General features: G+C 28.7%; 1 protein-coding gene across 1 annotated transcript in view; it reads right to left on the reverse strand.

Annotated features, from left to right (window-relative positions):
* LOC111642351 (lachesin-like) overlaps window positions 1–20,373 on the reverse strand; it is a 110,207-nt gene that overhangs the window by 14,844 nt on the left and 74,990 nt on the right. Inside the window, exons 3-4 of the mRNA XM_023388689.1 lie at window positions 5,628–5,835; window positions 2,751–2,921 (exon numbers count right to left, since the gene is read on the reverse strand). Of these exons, the coding sequence (XP_023244457.1) occupies window positions 2,751–2,921; window positions 5,628–5,835 (379 nt within the window). The remainder of the gene's footprint in view (window positions 1–2,750; window positions 2,922–5,627; window positions 5,836–20,373) is intronic.

The raw sequence follows: 20,373 nt of genomic DNA on the forward strand, positions 1-20,373 counted from the left end.
ATAAATTAAAAAGGATATATAAATTATTAACATTAAAAAGAGCATTCAAATTTTAAACCTAGTTTCATATTAATGCGCGAATATAAATTCAGAAAAAAAATGTATATATTATTCCTCGTGGATATAAGTTTATAAAAATAAAAATTTTAATTAAAAAAATAAATAAAAATCTAATATTTTATAGTATATTTTATTACTGTTTAAACTTAAAAGAGTGAAGAATTTTTACAAAACACGCGTAGAATTATGTTTACTTCAAAATCTTGTAAAGTTGAAAATCTACTCAAAAATCAAGAGATCAAACCTTTTTTTTTATATATATNAATTTAAAAATAAAAAAAAAAATCTTATACTTTTGAGAATTTATTACTTTTTCATTATGTTAAAATATTTTTCTAAAATAACTCGAATTTGACGTTGAAAACAAAGTACTTTGCATTTAAAAACGATATTTTTCAACAAGTAGGTCGCGATCCCGGATATCGTGAATTATCTTTCTCAGTACCTTTCACTGCGCTTCGAAATTGATAGAAATTATTATTTTATACAGCTTTTTCTGTAATTTTTATGATAAATTTATATTTAAAACGTGATACAAATCTTTGAATTTAACCAGGAATTTAATCGAATGTTGTTAAAGAATATTGTTATATTAAAATATTGCTTGACAAATAACAAGTGAAATTTAGGAATTAAATTTAATGAATTTTGAATATTTTGAAAATAAATTTAATCATAAAAGTTAAGAAAAAATAAAATAAATAAAAGAAATTGTTGCTTATGTTATGCCGTTTCTTTAATATAATCTCGAGATAATCCAAATAATTCAAGCACATCATGGCCACTAAACACTGGTAGTTGGTCGCGGGTTCGCACTTCACCTACGTCTGGTCACGTAGAGTTTTCCGCGTTTTCTTCACGTGTCTAACATCTAAATAGGAGCCATTTTCCCATACAAAGTCCTCTCAGGGGGTGCCTCACCCCCCTTAACAGGTACTTCGCCCATGTTGTCTTATTCCATCTATCCAAATAATTCAAAGCAGAAAACAAAAATTTTAGAAAAAACGAATAAAAATTCTAAATTAAAAATTTGCTATATAATACAGTTCAAAATCATAAATAGTTTCAGCAGCATTCTTTTTCAAAGCTAAGATTTTTTTTTTGTATTGTATGATTGGAATTACAAATTTCCAAGCAATAACTTGATATTATTTTGCAATTCGAGTTATTTTTTTTACGATGCCAAAACTCAAACTTTAGTTTGTTAATAATAAAGTAGCTAATAATCATTAAATGTATAATAAACATGTAAGGTAAGGAAATGTGACATTAAGACAGAAGCAGCAGTCATAATAACATTGTACCTGCCTGAGGGGTTACAATCGTAAGACAAGAGAATAAAACGGCCGAGAATTGCTATAAAAGTCAGAAGTCTTATAATAGTTCGAAGGAAAAATATGATCCTTATTGATTACAGTTATATTGTAGTCAATTTGCTGCAGGGCAGTTCCGTTCCACTGCTTATAATACCCCGGAGTGGTGTAAGCTTTACGATTTGCTTGTTCAACTTATGTAAGAGAAGGATTCGGACGTTCATGACTAAGAAATGACAGGGCAATAATCCGAATCGGTCCTACAACATTGGATAATAAGATTTTACTATCAGTTAGGAGCGACATTGCTTTGTTTGGTAGGTGCTGGAGTAACCATAACTTTCTCTCTTAAACTAGTTGCTGATGTCCATTTTACTCTCATTTCTCCATTTGCTTTTATCCTTATAAACAAAAGTTAACTTTGTTTATTTTTGCAACCGAATTGTACAGAAAAGACCTCTTTGCCTTTTCGTTAAGTTTATAAGGAATTTGTAAAAGCAAACAATTTTAATTTTGAAATTCCTTTCCGGCAAATATTTAAAGAATTTTTTTAAAATACCTTCGACTTTGATATTAATTTATCATCAATTATTTATCTTATATTTATCTTAGAAGATCAGAAAAATGGTCATACAGTTTCTCTCTTTTTTTTTTTTCCTCCTTGTTTCTAATCCGGAAACTTAAAGTATAAAAATTGATCTCGTTTGCTTTTATTTTATTCTTGTTCTTAATCTCGGCTCAGAAAAGAAACAGAACAACTTTTCTGTCTTCATCTTCTATCTTTTCAATTTGAAAAATATAGAAAATTTTATATTTTTCAACTTTCCTTTTTCAATTAAATTCACTCGAAAATTCCGAAAAAATTGTTTAAAAACATACTTCTGTTAGCACTCGTTTTTCTATAATTTCATCAATTAAAAAAGGAAAAATTAAAATTAAAATTAAATTGGAAGATATAAAAAGTAGTATAGGATATGATTCACCTTTCAAAAAATTCTAGAATTATTCTTAAAATAGTTTCTTAAAACTGACTGAGAACTATTTCTCCCAATATTAAACGTACAATAACCATAAAATAGGGTTTAGTGGAATGACCGTAAAAGTGTCAAGTTTAAAAGTGCGACTAAATTATCATACGATGGGAATGATTTGTGATTTAGGCTTCTATAGTTTATGACCGAAAGATAGAGAAGAGAACAAAAAGAAAAAAAAAATGAGAGAGAGAGAGAGAGGGAAAAATAGTAGGATTTTCTTGACGTTACGCACCATTGGAAAGATTTTAACAATACCCCCCTGCATTTAATGTTTATGAATAATTTAAAAAAACATTTTTAAAAAAATATATTTGAAAAAACAGTTGCTTAATATTTAATTTACCTGCGTGTTTTTTCCCACCGTATGGACTCAAATTAATATCCTTTCCGTCTTCTCTTCTCCATGTTATTGTTGGTGTTGGATAACCAGAAGCTGTGCATCTCAGGCTGACCTTTGACCTCTCATCAATCATTGTATCGGAACTTGTTTTTTCTTCCAGAATAGAAGGAGGAACTATAAAAAATAATTGTTTTCCTCAACGACAGATGTCGCCACAAGCTATGTCAAAAATTCTCATTATACTCTTACTCCTTAATATAAATATTTCATTTCTAAAAAATTTCATTTAAACACATGACGCTATTTTTAATAACGATAATAAAATTCCTAATTTTTTCAAATTTAAAAATAAAAAAAAAAATCTTATACATTTGAGAATTTATTACTTTTTCATTATGTTAAAATATTTTTCTAAAATAACTCGAATTTGACGTTGAAAACAAAGTACTTTGCATTTAAAAACGATATTTTTCAACAAGTAGGTCGCGATCCCGGATATCGTGAATTATCTTTCTCAGTACCTTTCACTGCGCTTCGAAATTGATAGAAATTATTATTTTATACAGCTTTTTCTGTAATTTTTATGATAAATTTATATTTAAAACGTGATACAAATCTTTGAATTTAACCAGGAATTTAATCGAATGTTGTTAAAGAATATTGTTATATTAAAATATTGCTTGACAAATAACAAGTGAAATTTAGGAATTAAATTTAATGAATTTTGAATATTTTGAAAATAAATTTAATCATAAAAGTTAAGAAAAAATAAAATAAATAAAAGAAATTGTTGCTTATGTTATGCCGTTTCTTTAATATAATCTCGAGATAATCCAAATAATTCAAGCACATCATGGCCACTAAACACTGGTAGTTGGTCGCGGGTTCGCACTTCACCTACGTCTGGTCACGTAGAGTTTTCCGCGTTTTCTTCACGTGTCTAACATCTAAATAGGAGCCATTTTCCCATACAAAGTCCTCTCAGGGGGTGCCTCACCCCCCTTAACAGGTACTTCGCCCATGTTGTCTTATTCCATCTATCCAAATAATTCAAAGCAGAAAACAAAAATTTTAGAAAAAACGAATAAAAATTCTAAATTAAAAATTTGCTATATAATACAGTTCAAAATCATAAATAGTTTCAGCAGCATTCTTTTTCAAAGCTAAGATTTTTTTTTTGTATTGTATGATTGGAATTACAAATTTCCAAGCAATAACTTGATATTATTTTGCAATTCGAGTTATTTTTTTTACGATGCCAAAACTCAAACTTTAGTTTGTTAATAATAAAGTAGCTAATAATCATTAAATGTATAATAAACATGTAAGGTAAGGAAATGTGACATTAAGACAGAAGCAGCAGTCATAATAACATTGTACCTGCCTGAGGGGTTACAATCGTAAGACAAGAGAATAAAACGGCCGAGAATTGCTATAAAAGTCAGAAGTCTTATAATAGTTCGAAGGAAAAATATGATCCTTATTGATTACAGTTATATTGTAGTCAATTTGCTGCAGGGCAGTTCCGTTCCACTGCTTATAATACCCCGGAGTGGTGTAAGCTTTACGATTTGCTTGTTCAACTTATGTAAGAGAAGGATTCGGACGTTCATGACTAAGAAATGACAGGGCAATAATCCGAATCGGTCCTACAACATTGGATAATAAGATTTTACTATCAGTTAGGAGCGACATTGCTTTGTTTGGTAGGTGCTGGAGTAACCATAACTTTCTCTCTTAAACTAGTTGCTGATGTCCATTTTACTCTCATTTCTCCATTTGCTTTTATCCTTATAAACAAAAGTTAACTTTGTTTATTTTTGCAACCGAATTGTACAGAAAAGACCTCTTTGCCTTTTCGTTAAGTTTATAAGGAATTTGTAAAAGCAAACAATTTTAATTTTGAAATTCCTTTCCGGCAAATATTTAAAGAATTTTTTAAAAATACCTTCGACTTTGATATTAATTTATCATCAATTATTTATCTTATATTTATCTTAGAAGATCAGAAAAATGGTCATACAGTTTCTCTCTTTTTTTTTTTCCTCCTTGTTTNTAGTGGGCATTAGCATAAATCCTTTTGGGAAAATAATGCGTTGAGAGGAAGTAGATATTACAATAAATTTTTTTCCAATTTCGTCGTGTATCATCATGATTTAATATGATTATTCATGCGGATGGAAACGTAAACGTATTTTTGACTTTTCGCTCGAATAATTTCCGATTTTTATACTGTTTTTTTTTTCTTTCTTCCGAAGAAATTAAATGTTGATTTTATGTAAGAGGTAATGCAATGACATAATTTCCTCTTCCTTTTCTTTTTTTTTTTACTTTTTCCTCTTCCCTCCTCCCTTCTTTCTTCATATGGTTATTGTTTTTAGGCTGACTGAGAACTATTTCTCCCAATATTAAACGTACAATAACCATAAAATAGGGTTTAGTGGAATGACCGTAAAAGTGTCAAGTTTAAAAGTGCGACTAAATTATCATACGATGGGAATGATTTGTGATTTAGGCTTCTATAGTTTATGACCGAAAGATAGAGAAGAGAACAAAAAGAAAAAAAAAATGAGAGAGAGAGAGAGAGGGAAAAATAGTAGGATTTTCTTGACGTTACGCACCATTGGAAAGATTTTAACAATACCCCCCTGCATCGAGATGGTTTGACCAATTGGAATTCAGGTTACTCTTGTAGAGTTCATGGTGCGTATGATTTGTTTTAGCAGAATCCATTTTATATAGATCTCCCTTTAATAGGGATCAAACGGTAAAAATAATTCCGTTTTACGACTATTCATTTGTATATATATATTAAGTATATCGTAAAGTTACGACAAGAATTTCGTCATTAAAACTGTTATATTATTTAAATTTACTTACCCGTAACATCCAAGTAACCGTGCTGGCTAACCATGGGCTCTGTATTAATCTGACACATGTAAAATCCCTGATCAGATACTTGCAGATCGCGAATGTGAAGATACCATTGCCTATGATTACTGTTCGTTACGCGTATCCTGGTATCTCTAGTGATCACGCGGTTATGGATGGTGAGTAAAGTTTGCGTATCCATTTTGATCCATGCCACCTAAAAAACAGAATAATAAATAATAATAAAATAACTTTTATTTAAAATATTTATTTATCAAATTATTTAAGCAAAAATCATGAAGGATAAGTGAAAAATTTCATCCTCATCCCAACTATGGGTGTCCACAGAGAGGGGGAAATGAGGCAGTTGTCCCCCTCTGGAATCAGTCGTAAAACTGATTGAGATACGTAACTTTACACCCTTGACTATGAGACGCTTTGTCTGTCTTTTTGCATTGATACAATACTGTACTCTATAATATACTTTACGAAAAACAACCTCAAAAACTCAGTGGCACGTTATCCTACTGGTAAATGCCTACCAGTGGCCAAGCGGTTCCGTTCCCTGAACACTGGAAGTTCGGTCGTGGGTTCGCACCTCGCAAGGGCGGGCTGGCCACATGGAGTTTTCCGGGTCTTCTCTACGTCTGTAACGCCTGAATAGGGGTCAGTTACACTTAAAAAGACTTCCCGGAAGGCATTTTCAGATCGCTCAAGTATTGCGTTACCATAACTTAATAAAACAAACAAACCTACGGGTAAAAGAGACTATTGCTTGGGGGCCTCAAACTAATCTTTTACAAGAAAATATTTCCTCCAAAAAATCCCTCCGAAAAAATGTCTGATATCAACACTGTAAATACATGGTGCCCCCTAATTCAAATTCGTCTAAGTATCATGAAGTTATAACATGCCACTGCAAAAAAATAAATAATTAAATAAAAATTTACTGCTGTAATTATTTGTCTCCAAGCTTTGTTCCCCGAAAAGTTTTCTGCGGACACCCATGCTCCCAACTTATAAAAATCTTAATTCATAACTCCTTTATGGAGTTTATTCTGTAGATGATAATTTAAGTAAAATATATGCAAATTCTAATTCTAGATAAATTTCAATGAAATATAATCTGAGTAATTCCGAGACGAAATTAAGTTTTGGAGTGTAATGATGACGTAAGTTGCTCAATTTTCAACCCAACGTAATGGCGAATTTTAACGAAAATTGAAGTTTATTCGGTTATGTTAATAAAACACGATCTGATATAATTATAATAGAAAATTTTCAAATTGCGTTAAAATTGCTAAATAACAAAGGTTAAGATAATAATTTTAATATCAACATAAGGAAAGTTTAATTGAATTTTGATGAAAATTTGACAATTTTAATATAACAATTAGTCATTGTTGTAGTAACGTTATAAATGATCTTAAATGTATTGTTTGTTATCTATCCGAACAGAAGGCTAAATCTAGAATAGGTTGGCAACTTTAATGTTAACAATGTCACATCATAATTAGAATATCAATTAATACAATATCGTTAAAGATTTAAATGCAAGAATTTGAAAGTAATCATCGATACTACGCCAGTTTCTCAAGCGGTAGATCGCGGGTGCTACTGAGTAACGTTACAGAAATTTAATTTAATGTGAAATCGAAGAACTTAAGTTGCACATGTTTATAAATAACACGACGATGTAAAAAAGGCGTATATTTAATTAAAAAATTGAATTTTCGATATTGAAGCAGTTATATATTTAAAAATACGCTTCTAAATTTTGATTTTCCAATCAGTAGGCCGCGAATTCATATTCTCGAATAGGAATTAATTAAATAAATAAATGAGTTAAAGTACAGTACCTTGGAACCTTAACGAAGCAGTTTAAATCAAATTTTAATAACAACACAGCTGCCGAAAAAATGTTTTTTTCCCTTTTTTTGCAATTATATGACATTGTAGTAGTTATAAACTATACACGAACAATAAAGAACCTTTAGAGGAATGCCAATTCGTTCCGTCATGCGAAAGCAAACATTCCTGTATAAGGACATCATGCAAGAGGAATTTGCTACATATTACGTATCCATTAATAACTACCGCTATCAATTTTAATACCTTCTACAAATCCTGAAGATATATTACTCCATCAGGATTAACATACAGGATTTACTCTGCAAGAATTTATTTAATTTGATCTTTCTAATCTAAATACATTCTAGTTATTTAAATATCAGTCAGTTTGTTTTTTTTATTTTTTACTTTTGTTATTTATTGTTAATTTACATTTTTGTCTGTATACCACTCATTCCTTTGCTTCTGCCAGCAGAATTATTGCCCGTTGTGGAGTTATATATCAATAGAATTATTCTGTCACCTGTAGTGGGCATTAGCATAAATCCTTTTGGGAAAATAATGCGTTGAGAGGAAGTAGATATTACAATAAATTTTTTTCCAATTTCGTCGTGTATCATCATGATTTAATATGATTATTCATGCGGATGGAAACGTAAACGTATTTTTGACTTTTCGCTCGAATAATTTCCGATTTTTATACTGTTTTTTTTTTTCTTTCTTCCGAAGAAATTAAATGTTGATTTTATGTAAGAGGTAATGCAATGACATAATTTCCTCTTCCTTTTCTTTTTTTTTCTTTTTCCTCTTCCCTCCTCCCTTCTTTCTTCATATGGTTATTGTTTTTAGGAAGGAGTTAAGAATTTAATTACGAGTTAATCATTTTGTTTCAAATTCGGTGGAAGGTGATAAAACGTAGTTATGATGTAATTGTATCTAATGTGCAGTGATTAAATTATGATGGTTGCATTAAATTAATTTCATTTGTTCTGCGAATTGAGAGAAAACCGTGATGACGTAACCGGATAAAATTTTCTTTAAAATGATTTACGTAACGATGTGTTTTTATTAAATTGTCTTATCTATGATATTATTTTAAATTTAGAAAGATAAATGAGTTTATAACTACAAAAAACTAATTTGTAACTAATAAAGGAACTTGAATTGAGATGAACTAAAGTATTGTATAAATAGGAATAAAGGAAAATGTATAAAAATTTTAAAAAGTATTCTCTTTGAATATAAACCTTATCAAAAAATAGACATAATTCATCACAAAAGTAGAACAGTGATTAGACTAGATTGAATTACTTGATTAAGCCATGGGAGATGTGTCAAGGGGTGTGCCTCATGGAAGGACTTTCTATGGAAAATTGGCTCCTATTTAGGCGTTAGACACGTGAAGAAAACGAAGAAAACTTCACGTGGTCAGCGTGTCGTTGGGACGAACCCATGACTAAGCAATGATCAGTGGTGTTGTCCACTCGGCCAATGGTAGGCATAGATGGAGAGATCAAGAACACTTTGTGCTAGAACGAAACCGTTCCTAGCCTAAACCAGAATTATTCATATTAATGATAATTAGTCGGATTAAGGATATTTCAATCCCTAGGTAAAATACGAGATCCGAGCCCAAAAAACAGTCATTAATTTTATTTGTTACATCTATCAGTGGACTCTTGGAGAAGGCTGCGAGTGTTACTGTGTGTCACAATGTTCATTATACATTTTAAATTTTATTTGTTTGTATATAAACTTACAAACAGATCTACAGACTGTAAGATCCGACTCTAAACAACTGCCTAGTTTTTCCAGACCTAAGTCCAGTCCTAATGATAATGATGATAAAAAATAAAAGAGAGAAACTGATAGAGAGGGTTGGAAGGGAAAAAAAAAACTACACAGCAGCCTGATCAGTCTACCATACAGCAAAACAGTAATTAAATTAGTTAACTACACAACAGTAACTAAATTAATTAATTTTTCAATTTCAAACATATCAAAATTTTTAAATTTTTCCGAAACAATTTTTAAATTTCGTTTACTTATTTTTAGAAAGGAAACAAAGTTACTTAATACATCTTTTATAATATAAAAATTGTTGATGAAAGTATATATAGATTAATGCCTATACGTTTGCTTACACGCTTTAAATTCTATTTTCGAAAATATAATAAATTTCAAGCATGACGGAATGTTTTAATTGAATTATGAAGATTTAAAGCCGATCTCCGACGTAATATTCTGTTTTCGTTTGATTTATGTAGTACATTAAGATGGATTCCTTTTTTTAATTAAATAATTAAATCGTGACGCAACGTGTTTAATTATTTTACCAAAGGGTTTATATGTAAAAATTATCATCTAATGATTAATTTAAAATCACGATAAAAATGCCTCGATTGGATTTGCAATTTATAAATTCATTCGTGTTAATCTGAATTAGAAATTTGTTTTGTCTTAATATTAAAATCAAATTAAACACGAAAAGTTCAAAAAATCGTAAAATACTTAAATTGCTATTAATTTAAATTAGTCTTTATCAACTTTTCCTTAGAAATCGTCTCCTAAATACAATTATCGTAAGTTATTCATAAGAAGGACATGTCCTACATTTTAACCTTAAAAATGTCCTCTCTCTATATAAAAAACGTCAAAGAATTAAGTAATTCTAAAAACAATACAATAACTACTGTAACTTTTTTGTAATATAAAGTTATTTAAATTATCATTCTTTAAACCTCAAGTCAATTCAAACACATCTGTAACATCCTCCTTGTCATCCATTTCTGATTTTTCGTCTGATAATCCTACCCCTATAGGACTTTTAAATTTGCTGTGTTTTTCTAATCACCCCTAACAAAATTTAATAAAATAATTTACTTCATACTTTTATTTATCTGCAATATTTAAAATTAAATACCATTCCTGGGATGGTGTGATTTCCAATACTTTTTGGCGCATGAAACTAATTTCTATCCCCAGAAATACATTTCATCCCCCATACGGAACACTAATTTGTAAGCTTAATAAACTTATATTGCATTATTACGTGTTACAGACATGTAAAGTATGTTTACGTCTTGAAGACTTCGCATTAAGAATAAAATATTTTTTCAAACTCTACTAAGAAACTTGCAATCCTGAAAATGCATTTCTTCCCGCATGCAATAAAATTGTTGGCCACATCAACTAAAAATATTTTGCTATAACTTAAATATTGGACATCTTACTTCACTGCGTTATCTCTCTCCTCATGTATAACACAAGTATACCTGTGGGCCAATATATTATAAGCTTATAGATCTATATTACCTAATAATTTCTATGTATAAATTCGTTATAAAGATGCATCTCGGCTTATCTTAACTGAGAACATTTTTTTGTTACGCTTAGTCTATAAAAAATTCAATTATTTTAATATTTATTTAAAAATTTCGATAAAATATTAAATAATTCATACGAAAACGTAATTAAACTTGAGTTATAAGCAAGGATTTTTCAGAGTTAAATTTCGAATTCAAAACTTTACATTATCCATTTTTCAAGTGCACAGTTTTATGACGTAAGTCTCTAATGGAGTTGCCTTGCAACTCGTTTCCATGACGTAATATTAACTGAATGAATTTTATGATTGAAGTTGACAAAAATGGAAATGTTCCCGAACCTAATGAAATATTTATGTACAAGTTTTAGTGATGTGCTACGACAGAAATTGTTAAACTTAATATAATTATAAACGAATTTGAGAAGAGATAAATTATTTGAGATGATTTCAATCATGGATCACTCTTTAGGAAAAAATAAAATAAAAATAAAAATAAACTAAATTGCCTTGTTATAATGTCTTAATAAATCAGTTTCTTAGAATATTTTAAAAATAAATAAATAAAAAACTGCATTTTAACCAACAAAAAAAAAAGACAATCACGGAGACAAAATTACACGAACAATTTTAAACAAATCGCATCTTATTATAGGAAATTTTACTGGAATACAGATAAAAATTTTCAATTTTCTAAACTTAAAATATCTTGTTTACAAGAAAAAAAAAGAGTTTTATTTTACTATTTCATTATATTTATTTTCCTGTTTACATAAGATTTTTGAGTTTTGTATTTTTTTAATAAAAAAAATATATAAATATCTGGCAATTTTTGGTGGGATAGAAGTGAAGAAAATTCGGATGGTAAAGTTTAGTTACGTTACATCAGACGTAACGAAATACAGGAAGAAAAAAAAGTAGAAGAATGCGAATCACTTGGGGCTATCTAAACATGTGGATTAGGTGACGTAATGGCCAACCGACATGGCTGCCTCCAGGGATAGCACCAGCGATATGCTACCCACATAACTATCAACATTCGAAGAATGTTTCTAGATACAATAAAACATCTTTTGTCATCTACTCTTTACTTTTATACAAGTTTTCTTGGAATACTTCTCTTTTTTCTTCACAAAAATTTTTTCCTTGTTTCTCTTGCAAAACGAAAGTTTTTAGCGTGATATTATCCAGGATATGGCGAATTGTAAAAGTTTTCACATATCCTTTAAAAGATACAATTTCTGGCTATATACTACAGGCTACGAGTTTTTGGAAACTCTTTACTACACTTGCTTAATATCTAATAGTTTTCTTTTTAGAGAAAAAATAATTTTTTTTGTAAAATGTAAAAAATATCCATCTAGTTTCTAGATTAGCCCAAGTTTAAATCTTTCTGTTTAAGATAGACGATTTTTTATGTATAAATATAAGCAGATATGTTGTGAAAAATGTGGGTTTGGAGAAAATACTCAATAATGGATGAGAAATTTGCTATTTTTGAATAAAGTAATTGAATATATTCTGAATACAAAAAAGTTATCGTGCAAAAGACATGATTTTTGAATAAAATATAGAAAATTCAATTAATAATTTCGATTTTTGATTTAAAAATAAAGTAAGTTCTGATGTAATACGTCTAATTTTGTGTTAAAACGTTTACAACTGTGATGTAATAGATTCACTTTTCGAATGTAAACGTTTGGAATTGTGACGTAAAGATCTAATTTTGCATTAAAAAAAACTTGAATTTTTGAATAAAAATCGGAAATTGGGCTGTATTTTTTGGATTTTTTAAATATATAATAATATCATACAGATGATGTAAATATTGTTATTATTGTAGTAAATTTCATCTGCTACAGTAACATTTGATAATGCATTAGCAAATTCCATCCGATACCATTATATCCGATACCACGATGGTTATTAAAATACTGTAGTATCAAATTATATCCGGTGCCTGTGATTATTAAATTAGCATCGAATTCCTTCCGATAGAGTAGCTATTCTGACAGAGTAGTAAATTTCATCCGGTCTCTTGATGTTACTATAATAACAAGCGCACAATAGGTTAATGTTAAAATAGTATGTTGTGGTTAATTAAGTAGCATTTTCATTCGATAATAGTTTCTAAATTTTCAATTTAACGAAGCGAAATTATTAATTCTATTCGCATAGTTGTTACTAAAGTAGTCTTTACCGTAGAATGTTGATCTAATTCGCAAATTGCTCTACAATATTAATGATGATGATTATGCTTTACAGCGTAAATGATTCAAAATATATTAATATTCTTATATTTTACTAATACATAATTATACCTGTAGCTGTATCTCTCACCTGTAGTTCAATCGATAAATTTCTCGATGATGCACACAGACAATAGTTGTGCTACTATAGTAGCAATCTAGTACACGATAAATCGATTAATGTCTGCAAAATTCCCGCTTAATTTTACCAATAAATAATATAATTCTCAAGACACAATCAATATAATACAGTCGAATCTCCAATAACGGCCACCTGTAAACAGCGACCACTTTTTTTTTTTTTAAGAAAAATGTATACAGAATAATCTCCAGAAACGGCCATTTTTACGTTTCCATCAGTGGCCGTTGTTCACAGGTTGTAAATAAACGCTTCTATATTAATATTTATAAGCTTAAATGTTTAAAATCTATTATATACTGTGTATTCGTTATCGATTCTTAACTTAGTATAATATATATAAAGTAGTTAATTAATGCTGCAATAACAGCGGTAATTTTAAAATTCTATTACAGCAACTGAATTGATTAATGTTATTACAAGAGTCTTTTATTTAAGAACTTTTGATTACCAGACTAATTCTTTAGAATTGGTTCAGTTTGTTAAATACTTTAACCAACATTTTTCTTTTCCGCTCACGTTAAAATAATTTATTTTGGTTAAATAACCTAAACTGCTCGATTAAATTACATAAAACTAGTTAGATTATATATATATAAAGTTTCTTTCTGTATAAATAATGCATCCAGAAATTAAGAAAAGAACACCAAGAAGAAGAAGGATGAAGTGGAGGAGGAGGAGGAGGAGGAGGAGGAGGAGGAGGAGAGAAATTATAAAATATTTTTAATAAATTAAACAAANGATGGAGAAAGTTATTTAAAGAAGTGGTTTGTCCTTGGTAACAGTGTGGAATAATGGCGCAATTATTTTGGCGTTACTAATCAATTTTGTCAGTTGTAATCCTTCGCCATCAAGAAATATTAGTGTACAACATCCTTCTATAAGTGCATCAAATAAATTTGCTTTAAACGGTGCTTTGATGATGCAGTTTTTTCTTCGGAAATTCTCTTATCTTTTAATATATTTCTTTTAACTGATAAGATTGATTAATTGGAATTGATATTGTAGAAGAAGTTTTTCTGTTAATTTAGCCTTAAACAGCAGATTGTTTAATTATTATAAAAATACTTTAGAGCTTATTACACCCTTAATTTATTTTATATATTTGAATTTTATATTTATAATTACATAAAAAACAATTTAAACTGGTAGATAAAACCACACTCAAAGATACTCTTTACCACAAAAAGACCCATATTATATCCTGTATTAATCTTAAAATTCTTAAATAAAGATATTTTAATTATATTTTAATTAATTTTTTCATATAAGCCTATAAAACCTATAAAGTTTTAATTACTTATAAATTTAGGCTAGATCATATTCTTTACCATAGGACTCGTGTTATATCCTATACAGCTCAAAATTCTTAAATTAATAACTTTTTGATAATAATTATCATCTACAAAAAGAATTTTTGTGTTAATAAATTGTTTTTTCCCTCTTCATCTTTGAGGTTTAAGAGAATTAAATCTGTGAGGTTAGTAAAGAAAAGACTAGCCGAATCATTTAGGATTAGGTGACTTGTCCATTCCTACTCTTAGTAAGAAATTAATCTCTCCTTCTTAAGATGCTTCTCTATTTTCTCTAGTTTTTGTCTGTAGGTTTAGCTTTCTAAGATCAGTTTTTATAGGAGGCAATTACGATTTTATTCAGATTCTTATTCTAAAATAGTCTATAAATAATTTTTAATATAAAATAAGATAAAAGTTGACGAAAGTTCCTCGAATCTAATTTTAAGTTTTACGCCTATAAATATATTAACAATCCTACTCCTATTTTCAATTATTTTTCCTCTTCTTAATTTTATTTCTTCTGATATATTTATTTAAAATTGTATTCTGCGCTTTAAACTTTTATAGTATCAATTTTATTTAATATTTTTTAAATTGTATACGTCACATTTCTTAAATTAATCTACACTTAATTCTTATAAAGGTCTATTTGTTTTTAATATTTTATCTTATAATTTTGTAACTTCATTCTCACATTTTTATCGCTTTTTTCTATCGAAAATTTTTAATATATTTTAGAAATTTAATTTTTCATTCCACCTGCGAAGCATTTTTTTTTATTTTTTATTTATTTTTCCTTGATTTAACAGCAAACGCGATAGTCGAGTTGGCACAACGATCGGAACGACTAGGGAGATCTTTAAGATCGATTCTTCAAGTGAAGGAGGTTTCCTCCTTTACCTCTTAGAAAGACTTCCAGGTCTATCTTAACCTCCTTCCCAATAGTTATCTGGTTATGGCATATACCCATTGGGAAGGAGTAAGGACGCTGGAGCGTGGTATGAACCATCCACCCTCCTATCAGTGTATATGATTGAATTCCGAGTATGGTAAGGGCTCAATTCTGAATGGAAAACTATAGAAAAGATTGACGCGAGGGCAAAGATTTTTTTTTTCTGGTTAGCAATACGCTAAAATCTTTGATTTTCGAACGTTTCTACGTTTATTCGCATAAACTTTAATTCTATGCATTCGATTCATATTAAACAACTAATATGAAACATTTACTGTAATTCATCTCTCCGAAACACGACTCTAAAGGCATTACTCGCACATGAAAGCATTCGTTTTGATCTCCAGGCGAATTATATCTGTAAATATGGTTTAGAACGTTACACAATACGCTATATTCTCTACAAATTACATATATTTATACAAACTTATGTTCTCATTTATAACGAGAAAAGAAGAAAACATCTTAATATTATTCACTCTATTAAATGGATAAGAAATAGGATAAAGTTAAAGTTATACAAATACTATTACCAAATATCTCGAATAAAATGATGTAGAAGTATCGAAACAATATATCTGCCAGTTGGTATACTTACCGTAATAAGCTAAATTTGCACAACATCACGTACACCCTGAAGCGTTGGATGGCATGTTTCCGTCTGTGAATTTTTTCCTCTTTCTACTGATAATAATAATAATATGAAAAAAAATTTCTACTTCAGGGCAGAAATGTCAAAGACATAACAAATCTTGTTTTTCCTCTTCAAAAACCCCTACTTGTCTTCCACATTAAATAACCCCCCTATCTGTAGTAATTATATTGAAGACCTCTACGTGGCTTTGTGGTGAACTATCGAAGATGGAGAAAGTTATTTAAAGAAGTGGTTTGTCCTTGGTAACTAGATTTTCGAGTGCTGAATATATAATGATGTCGAAAGTTACAAATTATACACAATAATGAGAGAAACTTGGAATTTATATATATACAAAATTTTAATTTTATTTCGAGAAAGGTATATAAATTTATGTATAAATGGGATCTTTAGTTCGTATTATTTAACTTTCTAATCGTTTAAAAAGAAGATTACGCTTTTAATATGTTGTAATGAACTTATAAAATATATTATCCTTTATGTTTTTGTATAAATTTTAAAGAAAATAAATAAAATTTTATTGTTTGTATATAATTTTTGATCGTGCTTACGTTTCGATCGCTGTATCGTACTTTCATGGCTTTGAGGAGATGAAGCGTTGAACTATTTTCTGGATGTAGCTCAGCATAACTCTTACAAACACATCCATTAGTTTTTATTTTTTTTTCTTTTACTTCCTTTCTTTGACTTTTTGACCCATAATTCTAGAAATATTTTCTATTGGATTTAATCGCTGAATTTTTCAGATCGTAAAAGTTCAGTTTCACATATTTTCTTTATATTTCGACATAATAAATGATTACATAGCAAAATATTTAACATTATTATAATGCTCATAATAATTTTGCATAAATTCTTAACTGAGAAACAGATAGCGCTTAACTTTAAATATTTAATTTTGTTGTTTAATTCTCTATAAAAAATTAAATCTCTAACATTTGTTTTATGGCATACATACGTTATTTTGGCTACGAAGTTATTTTCTTTCCTTCTTCTTGGGTGTATGGTATGGCAGCTTCTCAATTGTAGAGAAGCCATTTATGCTTGCTTTAAGGCTATTGCCAGAAAATCCTATTGACATCTGCCATTTCCTTCCGAAATTGGGCTAATGTGGCAATCTATTTTTTAAGCACAATTGTCGACATGACAGTTTTAGCCTGTCTTTCCTATTAAATAAACCTCTTGGCACTAAACAGGAAAGAATTTCATTGTTCTTATTATCTTCCTTTATTACATTTCCATCCGTTTCGTTATCTTTATTACTATATATTATCATCTATATAATTTTAACCTTAAGATGTTGCCACAATCGACAGGATTTGGCTATTTAAAAAAGAAAACAGCATCTTTTTGAAAGTTAAAATGAATTTCTTGAAGGCCAGAAAGTCATTAAAATCTTAAAAGAAATTTTTTCAATGAGAATTTCTTTTTTAAATATTGCAAGTAAAATTCATTTTATAAAAAAGAAAAAGATAATTTTAATTTATATATTAGTTTAGTCGTCTTTTTTTTATTATTTTCCTCTTCGTTATCCACAAGTCACTCAGAGCTTTCAGCACATTTATTAACAAAAAGAAAAACTAGTCGTAGAATAATTTTCCAAAATATAATTTTTATAGTTTACTTTCACAAGATATTAATGTAAAGAATTCAAGCATATTAATCTGGATAAGTTCTTCAAACATTAAAAAAATTAATAATAAAAAAACATCACAGCTAGCAAGTTTGTTCTTCTATTTATAGAAACAAAGAAGATGCAATCACGTAATTTTTATGGGAAAAATGATGCAGTTATTTCTATCATGTATAAAAAAAGTATTTATTTTTTAAAATAATAATAATGTCATTCATTATCTATGCCTGTTTTTTGCTTAGTTAAATTTACATAACATTAAAAAATTGATTATCTATTCCTTTCTCTTTCTGTGCCATTGCATAATAATAAAGCCACAACTTTTACTCGGTGTTGGAAGTTTAAATATATTTATCTGACTTTAGAAATTTTAATTTTAATTAAAGATATTTAATCCCTTAAGGAAAATTTCTATTTTTTTAATTTCTTTTTTTTTATTTTTTAATGTACTTCTCTACAAATTCTTTAGCCAAATTTTCTACCGCATCTGAAAAACTTTTCATCAAGAATTATCCATTACTTTAAATCTGTACAAACGAAAACTAGACTTTTTTACACGTAGAGAACACACTTAAATGAGGTATTTAGTTTCCGGGCTTCCGAAAATCTATATAAATAAGAATCTGTGAAAGATGGATCAACAGATTTAATGGATTAACTCCATTCAAAAGATAAAAGGTTTTGCATAGGTGAAAGTTCCTTATAGCATCTAAATTACTATTTGACAATGTCTATTTTCAATCTCCGAAGTACTTACTGAAGAAAGTAATCATGAAGCTGATCTTTTTTTTTCCTTAAGTTTAGAGACGTTAGACCATTAGGGATGGTGTATAAAAGAGATGATGTCGTTTAGTCAGTAACAGGATGTTTTAAAAACACCCCGAGAGTGAGTGGATGAGCTGAGAGCGTAACACTCCTTCTTAAGTGTTGCTATTAAATGAATACAGCTTTAATGACTGCACGTTTTGTGTTTTATGTGCTCACTAATGGTTAAAACAGCTAGGATATTAATATTCCAAAGTGCTACGCTAAATAGTATCTTGTTTAGACTTATCGTATTAATGAAAGATTTGTGACACTTTCCTCCAACCTTTTTTACAGTGTTTTTTTTTAATAAAAAGCGACTATCACATCTCTTCCGTAAAAGTGATCTTTGTTAATGACTAGAAATAGTCTTCCTTATATTATCAACACAGTTAAGTGCTATTCTGGGATAAGGTACAAAGATTTTTACCTTTTAAAACTAAAATGCTATACATTAAACTGTTATTCTAGTGTATAGCAATGATATTTGAATGGGAAATAAATGAATTTGTTTAAATGGAAATCGCTTTGCTGAGAATTGACACCTTTAACACTTCTAAATTTTTAAACTTGGTTACGTTACATTAATAGACGTATTATATAAATTTATCTTAAATTTAATATTATCATAATTCACTTTACTGTTACGTTTCATTAAAATTACTATGTGAATATCCTGTACATATAAGTCTAGCTTCAATTTATATCAATTAATTAACTTAATATATAAAGAAACTTGATGGATAGATAAATTATTCATGATTTAGCTGAAGAATTCATTCGATAATTGCATAAATTTGGCTTTTTTTCGAACATAGATACATGGCATTTTCCTCAGAATCATTATCGTAAACCTCTTTTATATTTATCGAAACTATTCAGCGATACAGATTAGGAAAAAATGCATGAAAATGATAATATTAACAAGGAAAAGTAAGGTTTTCTATAAGATATTATTCACAAAACAATACGTTATCACTCCAAGAAAAAAGAACTATCACTTCCGAGGCAATATATCATCATTAGGACTAGAGTGATGCATTTTATCATCAGCATCACATACTAACAGAAACATCATTAAGGAGAGTGATCTAAAACAATGAGTCAAACTATCATCTAGAAAACAATGAAGTCTTCTCAGGCCTCATATTAAAATCTGGGATAGTGATGGAGATATTTATCTGCACAAAGCGAAATATGTGCAATGACGCTTAATGATAAGTAAATACGCTATAAGGAATTCTTATCTTAAATGGATATGTGGCAAAACGATTTTACGAATGCCAAGCAACATTAAGAATAAAGATGAGGTCATGGTTGTTTTGAGGAAATTTCTCTTTAGATATTTGATGCTGTATAACATTCATCGCTGTTGATAATAGCTTGAAGTCATTGCTTTGATATTTCTGCTTATTAGCATATTTATGCGAGTTAAAGGTCGGATTTTGTTTCTTTTCTATCTAATATCGTAGAGGAATCTTTATTGTAATTTCTCTTCTTAAAAATTCGGTTTGATTTAGAAATGGAAGTAGAAAAAAACAGAATATATATGTATATATCTAATAATTTGCTTCTGATCCAAGTCGATAAATCGAATTTTTATAAAATTTTATGTAATTTATGATAATCTCAAGAAATGGAAAATAGTTTAAATTTAAATAAAGCTTTGACAATGGGAAAATTTTTATTATTTGTTTAAAGAACAATTTTCTTCCCTATTTTTTTGTACGTGGAAGTGTTAAAGAAAATTTATTGCTTAGATTTTTGCTCGAATGAAAAAATAATAATAAGAATTAATATACATTTTAAATTAGTTATAAGAGCTATTGTTTTTTTAAATTGGTTAGAGAGA

This window comes from Centruroides sculpturatus, unplaced genomic scaffold (assembly GCF_000671375.1).
Source record: "Centruroides sculpturatus isolate CEXI.00-Female unplaced genomic scaffold, Cexi_2.0 scaffold191, whole genome shotgun sequence".
In the NCBI taxonomy this organism is placed as follows: Eukaryota; Metazoa; Arthropoda; class Arachnida; order Scorpiones; family Buthidae; genus Centruroides; species Centruroides sculpturatus.